At 33.5% G+C, this 18,821-nt stretch overlaps 3 protein-coding genes across 3 annotated transcripts; 2 read left to right on the plus strand and 1 right to left on the minus strand.

The window, feature by feature from the left end:
- Positions 1-2,757: 2,757 nt before the first annotated feature.
- Positions 2,758-7,094, plus strand: LOC109045137 (complexin-4-like). The gene is made up of 3 exons (XM_042748397.1): positions 2,758-3,568; positions 4,850-4,937; positions 6,110-7,094. Exons 1-3 carry the CDS (start codon positions 3,405-3,407, stop codon positions 6,335-6,337), a joined length of 480 nt encoding a protein of 159 aa, XP_042604331.1. The 5' UTR covers positions 2,758-3,404; the 3' UTR covers positions 6,338-7,094.
- Positions 7,095-9,046: 1,952 nt separating this feature from the next.
- On the plus strand, positions 9,047-12,315 carry LOC109045692 (retinal homeobox protein Rx3). The gene is made up of 3 exons (XM_042748391.1): positions 9,047-9,495; positions 10,130-10,356; positions 11,450-12,315. The coding sequence occupies exons 1-3, from the start codon at positions 9,261-9,263 to the stop codon at positions 11,870-11,872; spliced, it is 885 nt and encodes a 294-aa protein (XP_042604325.1). The 5' UTR covers positions 9,047-9,260; the 3' UTR covers positions 11,873-12,315.
- Positions 12,316-13,104: 789 nt separating this feature from the next.
- LOC109045693 (gastrin-releasing peptide) lies at positions 13,105-17,279 on the minus strand. The gene is made up of 3 exons (XM_019063526.2): positions 16,610-17,279; positions 15,102-15,379; positions 13,105-14,652 (listed from the first exon to the last, which is right to left on the minus strand). Exons 1-3 carry the CDS (start codon positions 16,743-16,745, stop codon positions 14,599-14,601), a joined length of 468 nt encoding a protein of 155 aa, XP_018919071.1. The 5' UTR covers positions 16,746-17,279; the 3' UTR covers positions 13,105-14,598.
- Between the last annotated feature and the right edge of the window lie 1,542 nt (positions 17,280-18,821).

Consider the following 18,821-nt stretch of genomic DNA (forward strand, 5'->3'; position numbering starts at 1 on the left):
AATTTAGCTTTTTATACTATTTTATTTTATGTATCAGTGGTTCTCTGTAGCAAAAGAACAGAAATAATTGCAATACATATGTTTTGAAAAATACAGGGTGGTCAATTTATGTTGGGATAGGTTTTTTGTTATGGGAAGAGTTAAACATAGCTATTTGTAGTTTGTTTTGATGGGATAAATATTTTGTTAAGGGAAATATGGCTATTCTATTCTATTTATCTGGACCAGCCTGCAGGCAATCAGTGGTATTATACCGATTGCTACATATTTAATAAAGCAAATGTAGTGTTTATAGTGCCACCATAACTAATTCTCAAATCCTTGTTAACATCTTTTATAGTTTACCTTGGTTTTAAAATGTAATACAATAATTAACTATACACAAAGTTCCCAAAGTTATGATCTGAGTGGTTGTTTGGATGCTACAGGCCGTCGGTGTCCTCATTACTAGCATCGATTTGTGACATTAGAGTATTGCGCTGGGACATGTTGATGATTCTTAGCACTGATAATCCATCAGCCGTTCCCTCCCTCTGTCTCTCTTCACTCTCAATCTCTGCTGTGGCTTGATTGCGTACTCTCGCTCTCTCTCCCACCCCCTCCTCTGTCTTTTCAGGGGATTACACAGTGGCATGTCGTGTACATTTAGCACATCTGTCACTCCATCCCATCATGCTGTGTGATCAGTCCAGCATGGGCTCACTGGCCCTAACAGGAGATGCAGTTGTGAACCATTTCAAATGGCCTCCTCTACATTTTAATTACCTAGTTACTTAAGGACACTTTAGTAGTCGTACCCTTTCAAGGCAACCATATTGTCACATGAGGTAAATTAAAATTTTAAGAACTTTGTCCACAACAATTCACTCTTAAAATGACCTTCCCATCAAGAATAATAGTTTTCAGCATATTTATGTTTCCAATAGACCCATTATTGAACAGTTGTGGGACTTTGGGGACATAATGATGTCGTTATTGCTGTAAGTGTCTTCACCTTGGACCGACATTGTCAGCTTCAGTTTTGACAGTGTCAGAGCTTTAATAGGAGATAATCAGCTCACAAAACCAGAGTTGTTTTGTTGGACAATAGTCAAACTACAGTATTGACCTGAGGTACTTGTCAACTGTGAATACCTTTTGGTAATTACATTGCTTTTTTTTTTTTTTTTTTAAACAAGGGTCATGGGAGTTCATAGGAGCACTTGTTTGTAAGTACACCACCTTCAGCTGGTTTAGGGTATTTTTACAATTAGACAATCGGTGTCAGAGCTGTAAAGGGCAATAATCACCTCACAAATGATAATCGCAACTTTAATTGACTTGTGAACCGTGAATAATAAAACAAATCTGTGACATTTCTGTATTTGCGTTGAGTTTTTACAAAGGTCATGGGAGTTCGTAAGAACACAAGTTTGTATGTACACCACCTTAGATTTTTTTAAGCTGATTTTACCATAGAACAAAAGGGAGATAATCGCCTCAAAAAAAATTTAATAATAATAGTAATAAAATAAAACAACACTTTTCAGTAATTGTTGAGTTTTTACAAGAGTTTTTACAACTATGACCAATAAAATAAAACAAGACCTTTCTGTAATTAGCCTACGTTAAGTTCATTTAACCTACAAGGATTATGGGAATTCAAAAGATCAAAGATGTTTTTTTTTGTTGTTGTTTGTTTGTTTTTTTGTTTTTGTTTTTTGCTGCTCATGCGTATGTTATGCTACATGCTAATATGCTAAATGGCAAATTAATAAGCTGATAGCTGAGCTTCCTTGTTTAAACCATACACTTACCTATTGAAAAAAAAACAGCATATGCTGGTTAGGTATGTTTTGAAGCATGTCTGCTGGTTTAAGATGGACCTTAACTGGTCATGTGCTGAGAGTTTGTTCAGTTCAGAAGACCATCTGTTTTAAACCAGTTAAGACCAGCAATTCATCGCTTATGAAAATTAACCATGGTTCCACTACAAATAAAACCAAAAAACTATGGTTACTATAGTTAAACCATGGTAACCACAAATTAAGCATGGATTTGCTACACTTACCATAGTTTTACCATGGTATTTGTAGTAAAACTGTGGTTATACAAATGGCAATACGCCAAAAAACATGGTTACTACACTTACTAAAGTAAACCCATGGTTAATTTTCTCAAGGGATTGTGAGTTTGTTCAAGAGGGTTGTTTTCTCAGGCAATATTTTACATCGTTTAATAACCATTATCTGTCTCTTTTGAACCTCCTCAGTGCACAACTCCTGAAAACTCCTGAACATCCTGGATGTTTGCAAATAAATATGATGTATTAAATCATAGCTCCTGATCATCATCTTCAAAACCTGTTGTTTTATAATCCTGTAGCTGTGCTTTTACTGAGGTCACAAGGGGTATAAATGGAAAACTTTTCTGTAGACCTTGCAGTAATTACTTTCAGTTTATGCTGCTCCATGTGCAAATGTTATGCTACATGCTATGCTAATTGTCAACTGAACTGAGTTATTCCTTGCATAAACAGTGCAAAAGTTCTCACATCTTAAAAACAGTCTAAAGTGGTTTGCTGATTTTAGCTGGCTAACAGGCTGGTCAAGTTCAAGATGTTAAAAGTTGTTAGCTAGTCAGCCTGGAAGGCTGGGAGAACATCTAGACCAGCAGTTTGGTCCCATTGGGAGACCATCTAACGGTTTTAAACCACCAGATATCAGCGGTATACAAGTCAGTATTGTATTTCATGTTTGGTAACCACTATCTATTTTTCTACAGTTTTCTCAGCAGACAAGATTTGAAGAACTGCAGAAGCATCTCTTGTTTGCAGGTTAATACAGTGTATCAATTCATAGTTCCTGTTCTTCATCTGTAGGACACATAAACAGGTTTATCTTTGCTGGGCTCACAAGGGGTTTAAATGAAAAATCGGTAACCGGTTGGTTGCGATGCATTGGTCAGTCCCTCATTAAGTAATGTGATTAGCAGTCAGTGGGTGGATGTAACGAACATGACGTCAACAATGGAGACTGCCCTAATCTGCAAAACACAGATTTCATAGTTTTCAAGTTTTCTCCTAATGTTTTTCCTCTAGTTAGAGCTTTTGATCGATAAATGCATTGAGTTCTTTCACTTTTATTGTGTGGAAAAGAGAAAGCCACAGCCATCTGCCTCTCAGTGTAGATGGCCACATCTTAATCCAGATTATGGCTGCAGCATAAACGTGTTGTTTTTTTTTTTTTTCTGGCCGCCATTACTAGTCAACGGTGTGTCCTTGATAACAGACAGGCAGGTCGGTTAGCCTAGCTCCAATTAGACCACCAGCAAACCATCTGAGGGACTTCTGTGGACTTTCACCTAAAGATTTCAGGAAATCGCAACTTGACGTCAACCTTGAGACTCCATCGGGGGGTGGAGAAATGGCATTTCTAATCAAAAGTATGGTGGGGAATCCACTGAAGGGAATGGGATTTGGAGGAGGAGAGGAAAAGGCTGAGGCAGAAACCCCCAAGGACCCTGCAGCGGCCGCCGGTATGACTAGAGAAGAATATGAGGAGTACCAGAAACAGCTAGTGGAGGAGAAGTAAGTAAAGTTTGGACCCCTCAGGCCCTATTTGTGCTTACAGTACATACTTAGCATTTAATGACCTTGACAAAGTAAATGAAGAATCTTGCATATGTTGTCATGCATATTAAGTTGTATGTATTTATCTCTATGATGATGTATTCATGCAAACACCTGCACCTTAACTATCTTGGGTGTAAAAAAAAAAGATGATAATGTCAGTGATTAAAGATGAAAAGACTCCATGTTGGCATCAGAAAGTAAGCGTCAGGTGCTAGCTGCTAATCGGTCCTAAGAGCAGAGCTTAGCGCAGGTTATCCTGGCCTTGTTGATCTGGATAATGCTATTTTTAGAAGCAATCATGGTAGAGAGTGAATAATGAAAGTACTGGAGAATGTAAAACCTCTGCATATATAAAATATTAAATTTATTTCCAGGCCACAGTTTGCAGCCATTTTATCTATTGTCAAAAAGACTTATCTGATATTTATTTATGATTAATTAATAAATTATGACTTGTGCAGTGTAACAATAGTGGTCTGATTTAATTGAGCTATCTAAAAAAATCTTGGTGATTTTCTGAAATTCAGTGTTTATAATTCAGTGTTCTGAATTAAAATCTTTTGCATCCTAAAAAGTATATGCAAACTAAAGTACATTTTGAATAAGAAACACATATAGCTTTTGAAAAGAGATTTTCCTACCAGTAATTGTACAGAAAAAAGCATCTGAAGCATGTTAATCCCAAGATTTGATATTATTCATGTTCAAAAGAGATGAGATAACAACTCGCATCAGCAGGCTCACTTAAGTAGAAATATGCCTAGGCTAGAAACAGATGATTCTTACAGTAAACATACATGTCTGCTGTGAGATTACATCTAAACATCTGAAGATCTTTGTGTTGCTTCAGATCAAACATCCACAGGATTTTATTATTTAGTTGTTGCTGGTAAACTAGCTATAAGAGCTTTGCTTCAAGTATAGCCATAGCACTGCCTGAACAATGCTGTAAGCATCCTGAAGCTCTTTATCTGGAATTAAGCTGTAGTGCTAAACCCCGGAGGTTATTTTATTTTGCTGCTACAGTGTTTTGTCACGCATGGATTTTAAAACAAACTGTTGTGCAATGCATGTTTTCCACTGAATTAAATATGTGTACGGTGGTATGTTGTTTTTTTTACATGAAAATCACAGATTTGTATCACATAGAATTTAAAAAAAAAAAAAAGATAGATTAATATGCCGTATTTGTCTTAGCAGGTGATAACGTGTTGTCAAAATATTTCTAATCCACAGAATGGAAAGAGATGCAGACTTCTTGCACAAGAAAGCAGAAAGGGCGACTCTGAGGGTTTGTCTACGAGAAAAATACAGACTTCCTAAAGTAAGAGCCATTTTGCCACTTCTCAAATCCAAAAATAATCTATTTTAATAAGGAAATGTTCTTCAGTTGGCAATTGGCATTAACTTTTTTTTCATCAGGATTAAGGTTATCATTTTTAAATATTTTTATTAAATATTTTTATTTTTAAATATTTTTATTAAATATTATTATGTTTATTAAATATGTCTCCTATGCTCACAAAGCCTGCATATTTATCAAAAATACAAATAGCAACCAAAAACTGTAATAATAAAAACTTGTAATAATATTTTACAATATTTCACAATTTAAAATGCCTATTTTCTATTTTAATTTAAGCCGATGAAACTATTATTCCAGTCTTCAGTGTCACATGATCCTTCAGAAATCATCCTAATATTAAAATAATTGAATTAAAATATTGAAACTAATGCTGTCAAATGATTAATCGTGATTATTCACATCCGAAATAAGTTTTTATTTACATAATATATGTATGTGTACTGTGTATATTTATTATGTACACACACATGCATGTATATATTTCAGAAAAAAATGCTGTTTATATATTAAATATATTTATTTATAATATAAATTATATGAATGCGAATATAGACATGTAAATACATGTGAATATTTGTTAAATATATACTGTATGTGTGTGCATTTATATACAGTACACATAATCAATATACACAGAAGACACAAATACATTATGCAAACAAAAACTTTTATTTTGTATGCGATTAATCATGTTTAATTGTTTGAAAGCACTAGTCTCTAGCATTCCAAATTTGCATGTGGCTCCCACACACACACATACACACAAATGCAGTTTCTCCCATACAGATGCTTTTTTTGGCTTTGAGTTCTTGGCAATTCTGATAAATAAACTAACCAGATCAAGAGAGTGAACTGAGGTCTGTGCAAGCCTCCAACCATATTGGCTTTCCTCAACATCTGTTCGCCTTTGTACAGCTTTATTCTCTCTCTTAAATCCTTAATGCAATAATGCAAAAGTAGAGTCTAAAATGTTGGATATTTAAATTTGTGTATAACAGCCCAAATCCATTGGCTGAGGCAGTGTATGGCTAGTCGGAAGTAACTAAATGCATCAATGATCCACATTGTTTTTAGCATTTATGAACGATAGTGGAACTTTGAAAATAACAGGGTGTGTATTAACCCCTCAGAGTGAGCAGGACGAGAACATGATCCAGATAGCAGGAGATGACGTGGACGTTCCCGAGGAGCTGCTGAAGATGGTGGATGAGGATGCCACGGAGGAGGAGGAGAAGGACTCCATCCTGGGGCAGATGCAGAACTTACAGAACATGGACATGGATCAGATAAAAGAGAAAGCCAGTGCTACACTGACAGAGATGAAGTCCAAAGCAGAGGAGAAGTGTTCTATCATGTAGCGGTTTAGCAAATTCACACATTTCTACAAACAGGTTGGGTTTTTGAAATACAGTTTTGAAAAACTTTTTTTGACATGTCTTCAAATGAAATTTCATATGAAAGCATGTCAGAAGAAGTCACTCAAGTTCTAGGTTCCCAAAAGCTGCAAGATTCTGGCTCTAGATCAGCCTTTCAGCTTCTCTTGCTTGGCTCCCAAATGATGTTGTAGTCTATTCCCTCATTTTCCTTTTTTTTCTTTTTCTTTTTTTTTTTTTCTTTTTTTTGTTGTTGTTGTTGTTGTTGTTGAAATTTTACATGTAAATATATCTAACAAACATCTAACTTGAACCTGAGGTGGAGAAGCTACGTTTAAATCCCCCTCCTGCTTTTTTGCACAAGGTATGAGACAAATGTTATGCTGTTATTTCTTGTTCTTTTTGTTTTTCTCTGTCTCTTTTTTTGACCGTCTAGCATTGACACATATGATATTGTCATACTCATTAGGATTCTTTAGTCATATGTATTAAGTTTTTATGTGAAGTAAATAGGCATCGGATTGTAAACAGATTAAACACATGAATAAATGCATTTGTGATCAAAATAAGTACATGTCTGTGAGATTTTCGTGGCCATAACAACTTATTGTGTCAATATTTTATACCATGTAGCTGTATATTTACAAGAAAACAACTAAATCCGGTAAAAAGGGTCTGAAAAACATTTTATTTAGCTACTCAGATGAAAAGATGTTACCACATGACTAGACAGGAGAAAAATATTAAATTAATCTAAGTTCATGTTTATTGAAAAAGAAAGGCTTTAGACTTTTAAAGATTACCTGCTAATAGGATCATCAGGTCTGAGACAAGTTAAATGCTTTCACTAGACATAACCTTGCAGTCTTGTCTTCACATTATGTGACCTCCTATTACTTAATTTTTATTTGTTTGTTTAATTTCAATTGTATTTAAAAAAAAATAATTGTCATGCCAATGCAGTAAAAAAAAAAAAAACTAAAAAGGTGATTTAAAAAACTATAAAAAAGTACAATAATGTATTAATGTAATCACTGAATGAATTCATAAAAAAGTCAAATAGTAATTTTAAGGCGTTAATCAACACATTCAAATATTCTTGTATTTTGCGGTATGTTTTTGTTTTTCGAGTAGGCCTGTGTGTGTGTGTGTGTGTGTGTGTGTGTGTGTGTGTATCTTTGAATAAATCTGGAAATACCAACATTATCTGTTGTAATTAGGGAAAAGCCAAGCAGTTGAAAGGATTTGTGCTGTTTTGGATAGAGGGAGGAAAGTGTGTAATCCCCTCAAACCAGCGTGTGTCCTGCGGATTATCAGACTGCTGTCAATCTTTGTTCGGAGCTAATTACACGTATCCATTCAATATTGAGGAAGTTTGCAAATTCTTCCAATTAACTGCACCTCAATTGTAGGCTAGCTCTCAGGGGTCACGCGCTTGCTGCTTGAGATCTCGTTTTGTTCATGTAACAAAATCCCCTAATGACCGAAAGCACTCCACGCTCGAAGTGTAGGCCTAAAGTAGTCCTTGGTGGTGTTTTTATCGTTTTAGAGTTGTAATTAGTTAGTTAGGCTGCTGAAATGTTTGACCACCAAAACTTATGATCATTTCATTCTACCTATGAAATTTACCAGTTTATCTAAGTAGATTATTCCGTTCGTTATAGCGCACGTTTAACTGATTTCATTTCATTAACAGATTAGGCTAAATAACATGTATTTTTCTCATATAAATTATTTATAAACTAAACTTTGCTTTTACTTTATTTTATATTTTAATATTTATTTGTATAGCCTTGCCTAGAAAACTATCATTTAAATTAAAATATTTAATTACAATGGTAGCCTAACCCTTGTAAATCGCGGAGTATTAATTTTGCTTAAAGGTCTGTAACTCAATGTTAATTAATTAATTTATTTTTATTTTTCAAACTCTCATGCAATATTTCCATATTTAGTTGCAACGAATTAGTATCAAAATCTACAACCTAAACTGTGTAAAATAATTTAAAGTATAAAGATTAGTCCTACTATTTCATTTTAAACTTTTTGTATCTGTAGTCAATTAAATTAAACAACATGTGGATAATGTGTCGGCAACACTCACATAGCCATAAATGCCATTAATTTATTTTATTTTTTTGCTCTTTTAGTTTATTTATTTTTATTTATATATATTTATTTATTTTGTGTTTTATTTATTTATTGTGTAAATCCTTCTTATTTCCAAACAGAGACATTCAGTTTGCTGTCACCTCTAAGGGAGTGATATGACCGTAATCTCCCTTTAACATGGAATTTCCTTCAAACAGTGTCATTTGTTGTATTTTTATTTTATTTTATTTTTCATTGATTTTTCTGAAAATAGTGTAGAATAGGCTACAAATAACTATTTCGGCGCGAGTGTTACCACAGAACAATTTTATAAACTACAATTTTTAATGGCATTTGCGCGTATGGGATCTTGATCTGTTTCGGCCCCAAACATGTAATCTCAGCCCCAGTTCCTATTATTTCTACAGGCCATCATGATCAAGACATCTGGAGTGGGAAAAGATGATTTAAGATTTATGTAAGGCGGTTTATAAAGCTTCCATTATGCCAACAAGGATCTCTGGGAGGAGTTAAATGCTCGGGGACAATACTACATCCCTCACTCCGGCCAATCTGACGTTTCTTGACGTATCGAAGGGGATGTCACTCACACAATAGAGTCCTGGTCGAGGGGTGTCCATATAAGGCCCCTGGGGGCCACTGCATCCTCAGTGTTTGCAGGACCACTGCTGGAGAAAGCTGCTTCTGCTGGAACAGCCTGGACTATTGAAAAGAGAGTGTATTGCATAGGAAAACGGGAAATCCTTAGAGCTTTCGTTTTTTCTTTTTCTTTTTTCCTTCTGGAACTGAACGTTCGATGAGGCTTGTTGGATCTCAGTCCCAAGACATGGACGAGCGTCTCTCCCCATCCGCGCGCTTGGTTCGCAGTCCTGGATCCCAAACGAGGATCCACAGCATTGAATCCATTTTGGGATTTAAAGGAGAGAATATCTTCCACCCGGCGTTTTCTTATGGATCCGGGAAGCCGGTGAAAGACACCGAGCGTTTGTCTTCCCCCAAAAAGGATTCCATTAACTCCAAAAACTTTGATGGTGAGTTAACAGCTTCGCAAAGTGACGTTTTTCTGGGTTTAAAAACTGGACGTTCTCGCAGCACTTTATACGAAATAGTATTTTATTTAAGTCATGAATAAATACATTACAATAGCCCACATAAGTCTGCATGAAATCTGAAAAGTTTTTTGAAAAAGTTTTACGTTTTTTATTTAAATTGAAAACGAAAAAAAGGAAGTTTAAAAAGTTTTTGAAAAAAGTAAGGAAGGGAAAAGAAACAAAAAGTTTTACATTTCTATTTTATTTGAAATATTAAAATATCAAATATGACGACGTCAAAATATACGATGCTGTTAGTCTATATAAATAACAGTTTAATGACTTTTTAGTGTTTTCGTGTGATGTTAATATATACACTCTAAAAAATGCTGGGTTATTTCAACCCAACTTTGGGTCAAATTTGGACTAACCCAACTTTTGGGTTAAAAATAGAATGTAAAAATTTAACCCATATGGTTGGGTTAGTCCATATTGACCCAAATGAAACAACCCAGCATTTTATAGAGTGTATATATATATATATATTTTCTATATATATATATATATATATATATATATATATATAATAGGTCTACGTGAATTTAAATTTAAATATGACATTATTTTTCTACAGGTGTCTGTAGATCCGCTGTCATGGTCAGTCCGGATCTGCCGGATGTGGATGGTGGTAAATTGTCGGATGATGAAAATCCGAAGAAAAAGCACCGGCGGAACCGGACCACGTTCACCACCTTCCAGCTGCACGAGCTCGAGAGAGCGTTTGACAAGTCGCATTATCCTGACGTGTACAGCAGAGAGGAGCTCGCGCTCAAGGTCAACCTGCCGGAGGTTCGCGTGCAGGTGAGCACAGGATACACCACACACATGATGGTCTTACACGATCCGTGTATTTGACAATAAGAATGACACACGCTACTTTATTTAATAGATCACTGTTCGGAACCTTTCCCCATAGATCCCTTCTGTTTGCAAAGTTAATAAAAAATATTTCTAGCACAAAATCAAGACAAGAAATCATGTTTTCGTTTTATAAATAATAATAAAATAGTATAGACTACAACAAAATGCAATATGAATTGAAGCAACCAGGGCATTTATTTCTTGAAAATGTAATTGTTTAAGAGATAATACAATTAAAAACTTTAGAAATATTTAAAGTGAATTTTAAAAAATAAATTTTGTATTGCGTTCATTAAAAGTAAAACTTGACACATATTGATGGTAAGAGATTTCACATCAGACTACTTTTCTTGTGTAGTGTCAAAGAAAATTTAGCCTCTTCATTCTTCTGGATTTTATTGGGATATAATATTCTGATTTAAAATATTTTAAAGTAATTTTAGTGACAGATAATAAAATGTGGCTAATATATATTTGTTTTCAAATATCTGAACCTTATGTAGCAAATTAAGATTTTGGACATAAATAACTGGTAAAAAAAATAATTTAGAATATTGTAATATAACATTACATATAATATGTAAAAAAAAAAAAAAAAAAAAAAAAACATAAATATAATACAATTTAATCAAACATATATCAACATATATAGACTTTTTTGCAAGTTTATTTGAAGGGTTTTTGCGAACTATGAACATTTGAAATTTTTTTCAAGTATACTTGAAAGGTTTTGTGAATTATTAATTTATAATATTGTAATATATAAATTATATAACACCATTTAATTATGAACTTACATCTACATACTTTTTCACCAATGTATTTGAAAGGTTTTTGCAAATTATGAACATTTGAATTTTTTTTTTTTTTTTTTTTTTTTGCAAGTTTATTTTTGAAAGGTTTTTGAGATTTGGAAGGTTTTGGCTAATTATGAACATTAAATCTGCACATTTCTATATCTTCCCTCACAGTTGGACTTTTAAACATGTTACTTCTGCATTCTAAACTAAATTCTTCCTATGTCAAATTTCAGGTTTGGTTCCAAAACCGCCGTGCTAAGTGGCGACGTCAGGAGAAGCTGGAGGTGAGCTCCATCAAGCTGCAGGAGTCCTCCATGCTGTCCATCCCCAGATCGGGACCGCTGTCTCTGCCATTAGAGCCCTGGCTTACAGGACCCATCACCTCCTCCAGCTCTCCCCTGCAGTCCCTGCCCAGCTTCATCACCCCTCAGCAGGGAGTACCAGCCAGTTACACCCCTCCACAGTTCCTCACCTCATCCACGCTCAGCCACTCTCTGCCCCATATAGGAGCAGTGTGCCCCCCTCCACCAGCGTATCAGTGCTCAGGCTTTATGGATAAATTTACACTAGAAGAAGCAGACCCACGAAACACAAGTATTGCCTCGCTAAGAATGAAAGCGAAAGAACACATCCAGTCTATAGGGAAGACGTGGTAGACTGAGGAGGATGCTGGACTGAGATACTCAGAGACTTGTTTGCTTCTCCTTTAACTTTCTAAATCAGATTCTGTGTGAAGAGAAGTGGTTTTCACATCTGTTTCTGTGGTTCAGAAAACTCCCACAGTTGTTCATTATGGATGACAAGCTTTGTAAAATAAATTCACTGTACATTACTTTTTACATTTCATCTTTTTTGGTTCATTTTTTTTTTCATGAGTACATTTAATAAAGCTTCATCAAATATGCAACCAGACCTAATTCAACCTTTTTTTTTTTTACAGAAAAAAAAGCATTTAAAGCATTCAAAGAGATAAATAAAAATTTGCATTATAAATGCATGCATTTAATTTCATTTGAATCTCATTTGTCCCATTTAAAATCCTCTTCGAGCCTTCAGTGTTAGCAAAAGGGTTTCATTCTTTAAGTACTATTGTATGATGCAGATGGTCACTTTCCATGACATTTTGCTCTATGCTTTCACATTGTACAGATGAATTTTGTATTTTATAATAAAAACAAGTTTAGAAAAATGTCAAATGCATCCTGTCTCCAATAGTTCTTAATGCAGATTTACAAAATAGTATGTTTGTAAGGTAAAGTTCTTAAACTAAATCATACATATTCTTAAATTCCACCATTTGTTTTTTACATCTTTGCCATAATTTATAATATTTAAATATATATATATATATATATATATATATATATATATATATATAATATATATATATATATATATATATATATATATATATATATATATATATATTATATTCTATTTCTATTTATTTCAGTAGGCTATGAACTTCCATTGTATTTTTAAGATATCAATCAAAGCAAATGTTTTGTTGTAAATTCAATTTGTAATTAATACCTTCAGTATTAGAGAGAGAGAGAGAGAGAGAGTTAGAGTTGTTTTTATTTATTTTTATTACTGTCCACTTGCCAGGATAATCCGGTTCTCCAGTGTGGCGCTTCTCCGTGATTATGCCGCCATCTAGTGGTTGCGTTTGGAATATTTTTCTCCGGTAACAACGGACCAAGTGTTTTTGCAGTTTATAAAATTGTAATTGTAATTTTGTGGTGGATTTTTAGGTTTCTGTGGGTGTTTCTGTACAGAAATATGTTCTCACCATCACTAAACTAAACTAAATCTGGTGTTATTAAAAATAAGGAATTTCAAAAATGTCCAAAGCCAAGCTAAACATAGGCTATGTCTTTGTGTACACTTTTACTTTTTCATTTATACTTTGTATAAATAAATAAATAAGACTGATATTATAAACACTTTTGATATACCTTTATAAAGATAATTAGCCTATTTTTATACACACAATGTAAAGTAAGACATGTAAACCATCAAAATTAAACAGATTTGTTTTAAAATCCCTCAGGAGATTAAATATCATCAGATTACCTAAATTTCACAAATTCTTTCATACAGTTGTTTGCATTAGCAGTTGGGACCTGCAGACCTGTACCAAACCCATCAGCTCACATCTTCATGAACACATGACTATCAACAAATCTGATGTTAGCCATTTGTGCAGCAACCTTATCAGTGATGCAATCAGATTGAGACTGAAGGGGGTCACATTTCTATTAATGGTTATTCATCTGTGACCAAAGAGGAAAGCAAACATAAGATAGGAACTACAGTAGATGAGCTTAAACAAATGAAAGTGGCTTCAGCTGACATCTTTCATTGTTAGAAACATCAGTGTGTATAATTGGAGCCATTATTGTGCACAGACAGCTGAGAGCGGCGAGACAATTAGACCATCAACAATTTCCTGCCAGTTGTCACAGACAATGCAGAGGTTGTGATTTAGCTATTCAGACAATCATTAGTGTCCGCTGAAGAGTTTCCCTGTCACCTGCCTGCCGTTGTTAAGTGACTGCTTGACTAATAAGCAGGTTATGGCCAGCCACCTCAAGAGATCGATCATAGCCCATAACAAATTGCTTTCAGAATGAGACAGGGCCTTTTAACTCTCAAACTACATGTACTAATGCATTCAGCTCAGCACATTCTCTGTTTAGGTGTAATGTGTGGACTGTTAGGAATTCATGTTAATGTTAAATGAATAGTTCACCCAAAAATGAAAATCTGTTTCTTATAAACACACAGCTTTTCGCTTCACAAAACATATTGGTTACTTATTGTTTACTTATTACTTATTGGATTATTGTGATGTTTTTATCAGCTGTTTGGACTCTCATTCTGACGGCACCCATTCACTGCAGGGGATCCATTGGTGAGCAAGTGGTGCAATGCTAAATATCTCCAAAACTGTTCTGATGAAGAAACCAACTTGTTTCTTGCATGACACGAGAGTGAGTAAATTTTCTGCAGATGTTCATTTTTGGGTGAACTTTTCCTTTAATAGTTTTTTTCTAGTCAAGACATTTCAAATGATATGCAAGCGAGCAGACTGTTGTTTTTATAAACCGCAGATAGCCCAACAAGTTAAAGTTTATTAAATATTAATCAATTAAACTGTGAATACAATGGTTACTATGGTGTCAGTTATCAAGAAAATGAATTCCTTTATAAATCAATACCATAAAATATACAGAATGATGACACTCAGTTTATGTGTGTTTCTTTGTATACAAAAATATAACATGCTTATTTATATGTTGTTGAATAAAGAGGTTTGTATTCGATCAAGCCAGTTGTCAAGTGAACTTCAAACCATAGTCTTTTGTCCAGTTGGTCCTCAGCTTTCATTGTCATCCTGCATTAATAAAGCCCGTAACAAGAAGTCCTCAGCCTGTATATGAAATATAACAATGAGAAATATTATTATATAAGAATCAAAGGAAACTGACCTTAAATAAAACATGCATATCATCATTAGCTTGTAAAAATGGTCAACTAAAACTAAAACCATGAAAAGTTTTCATTAATTTAAGCTTTCATTTAAAGAAAATCAATGTTAAAAACTTAAACTTATGTACTAAAACAATCTAAAACTGACGTAAAAAAAAAACTAGATAGACATTAAAAAATATATATAAAATGACAAAATACACTAAACGACTAAAACTTTTAATGTAATTAAATCAGAAAATATAAAAATAAAAACTCATTCAAAATATTAATAAACCATTATAACAGTATCTATATGCACCCAATATATGCAGTACCTATATGCACTTTAAATGCATCTTGCATGTATTTTTACATTAACATAACGATCATGTTAAGGATTTCTCTTACCAATTTGACTTGTCTGTCTCTCTCATGACCTTCCTCTCTCTGAAGTCTCTCTTCCAGCATGTGCTGGAGCAGTTTTTGAGCATCGATCTCCTCTGTGCCCTTCAGCTCCGGTGCCATCCGTCCTCTCATGAGCACATGCAGGAGTGGCAGCAGCAGATGTTTGTTGTATCTTTCCAGCTGTTGATCCTGATCTCCAGTCGTCATAGAGGTCTCAACGCCGCCTTCTGGATCCTCAGGTCTGACCTGCTCATCTGTGCTTTTCTTGCCCATTAAGTGGCCTAAAACAAATATAGGTCATTATTATAGACTGATTGTTGCTCTGATATTAAGTAAAATTAATGCATTTAACACAAATACGATAGGTAGGGAGCATCTCCACACTTAAAAAACTTATACTTCATGTGCAGGTTGCAAACAAAGTTATAGTACAACCTAATCAAGAAAAGGCTATATATTAGTCATTTAAACAAATACTGAATCCAGTCTGGTATAAATTTGCAAACAAAATGTAATTTGAGCCAAAATAATCCATAGTTCCTTCTATTCACGAGCAATTGTTTAATACAGCATTAGCTCCACTGAACTCAATCTCTAAAATCAAAAAAAGTATCATATTGACCTGATTTTCTCTTTATTTACAAATTGCATCACACAAACACACAAAAAGCCAGTTGCTTGTCACCTATTTTCATCTAATTAAGTTGCTCATTAGACCCTATGGATCCACTTTCCCTCTTCAGACTCAAAGCATAAGTGACACTTGAGAGTTTTGCAATCACTTGAGATAAATACTTAATGAATGTATCCTACTCAATCAACTACCACTGGTGGATTTCGTCAAGTGATTTAAATGGTTATTATCTGCTAGTGTTTTTGATTTCATTTGTTGAATAACTACTATTAAACATTTTATTTAATGGTTCACAGCTCCTTAGGTTCAGCAACAAATCCTCATTTTTCTCTGGAGGTCGAAAGTTCTAGATGATACATTACAGGTTCTTAGACCAGCATTTTGGTAAAGGCACAAACCAATTTAAATTTGATATTTAATTTTTATTCATTTTTTTATATTTTCATTGCTACCTGTTTATGTCGTACTGTAGCTACCTGGCCTTACGTATTATTTAAATAGTAGCCTATGTAGAAAGATACATTTCACTTGTCAACAGTTGTTGCACGTTTGACATATAAAACTTAAAATGAAATTGTCAACCTTCATTATCTTTTAAGCATTTTTATACAGTTTATTTAAAAAAATGAATTTAAATGAATGAAGAGAATAAATGAAGAGTATGCAGACTTTTGAATGTAAAAAATAAGCACCACTTAAAAATAATAATAATAATAATAATAATAATAATAATAATAATAATAATAATAATAATATAAATTTAAATAGCCTACTTGTAGCTATACTCTCCTCCAAAATAATATGAGTATATACGTCTATATTTATAAGTGACCAACAATATTTAAACTGGTAAATTAAAAAAAATATTTTCACTCACCAACAGCCCAGTGATTTCCGCGCGGATAAACTTTTCCAATTGGTTGTGCGTCTGACGCATAAACATCACAGAGCACTGCAAGCAGAACGATGGAAGCGACTAATCTGTATCTCCAGACGAGGCACATAACGCTCATGTAAGACTCGAGTCGAGTGCCTTCAGCTTCTTTGATCAGTACTCCTGTAATTGCTCGTGCACTTATTGCTAGTAGAGGCCCGTGTAATGCTGCATATGGATAATCACTTCATTTATATACTCCGTGACGACGACCACTTAGAAAGTGAAAGAAAATGACGCGATAATTTCGTGCGCTATAGAGAGAAACTGTCGTGCCAATGTCTGGATGACTCGTATGGGGTGGTACACTGAAAGTTTAATGCCCCCTCCCAGGGGTTCTGCGTCAGTATCTTGGTAGGTTAGGCTACTTGACATAAAACACAGAATGACATGTTGAACCTGTCATTATCTCAGCCACGAGCTATTGTGTTTCCCAAGACAGATTCAATGTGAAATGTCATCAGTATTTCATTAGATACGGGGTAAAAATAGCGTGTACTGGCTTCTTGTTGTTTTCTCGTGCAGTTGGTTGGTGCAATAGAGTCCTAATTGCTTTATGTTTTAGGAAAATTTGGATAAAAATACAAAAAGAGGTCTAAGACTAAACTGGTTCCTGACCCGAGTACTGCTCCAACCCCTTCAAAACCAGCCAAAAGACCAGTTAAGCCAATTTTTATTTATTTTTTTATTTTATAGCAGGGAAATGAATAATAACGTTTCTGGTAATGGAGACTGATGGCCTAAAGCCAGTGATCTAAGTTGCACTTTTTATGTCAACAAATATCCAGTTACAAATCTATTTATATTATAATACAAAGACATTATAGGTTACTCTACAAGGTTTGGTAGTCCAGAAATATTTTCTTCTTTTTTATTTTATTTGTTAATTTGATGAACATAGAATTTCTGTGAAACCATAGCGTGATATATTCATTATATATATTATCATATTACATTTGTTTTATTGTTATTTTTTAGGACTGCAAAACAAGTATTTTGATTCAATTCAAAATAATACAAAAGACAGGCATTTAAACAAATCTACATAAGTGCAAAAACAGTTAGTGCCACACAAAAAAGATGAAATATCAATTTATTTTTAATTTTTATTTGTTTTTTTCTGAGTTTTTTTTTCATGCACATGGAATTTCTGAAAACATACACACACACACACACACACACACACACACACACACACACACACATATAGATATATATATAATAGATATATATATACATATAGTACATACAGTACACCAAAAGTTTGGAAACATTACTATTTTTAATGTTTTTGAAAGAAGTTTCTTCTGCTCATCCTCAGCCTGCATTTATTTGATCAAAAATACAGAAAAAAACAGTAATATTGTGAAATATTATTACAAACAAAAAAATATTTTTCTATTTGAATATACTTTAAAAAAATAATATTTATTCCTGTGATTGCAAAGCTGAATTTTCAGCATCATTACTCCAGCCTTCAGTGTCACATGTAACATCCAGTCTATCACATGATCATTTAGCAAATCATTCTAATATTCTGATTTATTATGAGTGTTGGAAACAGTTCTGCTGTCTACTATATTTTGATGAATAAAAGGTTAAAAAGAACTGCATTTATTCAAAATAATAAAAAAAAAATTCTAATAATATATATTCTAATAAGATATTTTCTTTACTATCCCTTTTATCAATTTAAACACATCCTTGCTGAATAAAAAGTATTGATTTTATTTAAAAAAAAATAAGAAAAAAAAATGACTGACCCCAAATTACTGACCAGTAGTGTATATCTTGTTATTACAAAAATATTTATATTTTAAAAACCATAGCTTCTTTTTTTTTTTTTTTTTTTTTTTTACTTTTTATTCATCAAAGTATCCTAAAAAAGTATCACATGTTCTGAAAAAATATTAAGCAGCAGAACTGTTTCCAACTTTGATAATGAATCATCATATTAGAATGATTTCTAAAGGATCCATGTGATAATGATCCCTAAAAATTCAGCTTTGCATAACAGAAATAAATGATAGTTTAAAGTATAATAAATTTAAAAACATTATTTTAAATTGTAATAATATATCACAATATTACATTTTTTCTGTATTTTTGATCAAATAAACGCAGGCTTGATGAGCAGCAGAAACTTCTTTCAAAA

This window comes from Cyprinus carpio, chromosome B21 (genome assembly GCF_018340385.1).
Source record: "Cyprinus carpio isolate SPL01 chromosome B21, ASM1834038v1, whole genome shotgun sequence".
Lineage (NCBI taxonomy): Eukaryota > Metazoa > Chordata > Actinopteri > Cypriniformes > Cyprinidae > Cyprinus > Cyprinus carpio.

What these genes read in the sequence shown, in the direction of transcription:
- LOC109045137 (XM_042748397.1), top strand. Translation starts at nt 3,405, where the DNA reads ATGGCATTTCTAATCAAAAGTATGGTGGGGAATCCACTGAAGGGAATG. An exon ending in AAACAGCTAGTGGAGGAGAA is followed by an intron (nt 3,569 to 4,849) that starts GTAAGTAAAGTT and finishes TCTAATCCACAG; the next exon opens with AATGGAAAGAGATGCAGACT. An exon ending in AAAAATACAGACTTCCTAAA is followed by an intron (nt 4,938 to 6,109) that starts GTAAGAGCCATT and finishes TTAACCCCTCAG; the next exon opens with AGTGAGCAGGACGAGAACAT.
- LOC109045692 (XM_042748391.1), top strand. Translation starts at nt 9,261, where the DNA reads ATGAGGCTTGTTGGATCTCAGTCCCAAGACATGGACGAGCGTCTCTCC. An exon ending in TAACTCCAAAAACTTTGATG is followed by an intron (nt 9,496 to 10,129) that starts GTGAGTTAACAG and finishes ATTTTTCTACAG; the next exon opens with GTGTCTGTAGATCCGCTGTC. An exon ending in TGCCGGAGGTTCGCGTGCAG is followed by an intron (nt 10,357 to 11,449) that starts GTGAGCACAGGA and finishes GTCAAATTTCAG; the next exon opens with GTTTGGTTCCAAAACCGCCG.
- LOC109045693 (XM_019063526.2), bottom strand. Translation starts at nt 16,745, where the DNA reads ATGAGCGTTATGTGCCTCGTCTGGAGATACAGATTAGTCGCTTCCATC. An exon ending in CGGAAATCACTGGGCTGTTG is followed by an intron (nt 15,380 to 16,609) that starts GTGAGTGAAAAT and finishes TATTTGTTTTAG; the next exon opens with GCCACTTAATGGGCAAGAAA. An exon ending in GAGACAGACAAGTCAAATTG is followed by an intron (nt 14,653 to 15,101) that starts GTAAGAGAAATC and finishes TTTCATATACAG; the next exon opens with GCTGAGGACTTCTTGTTACG.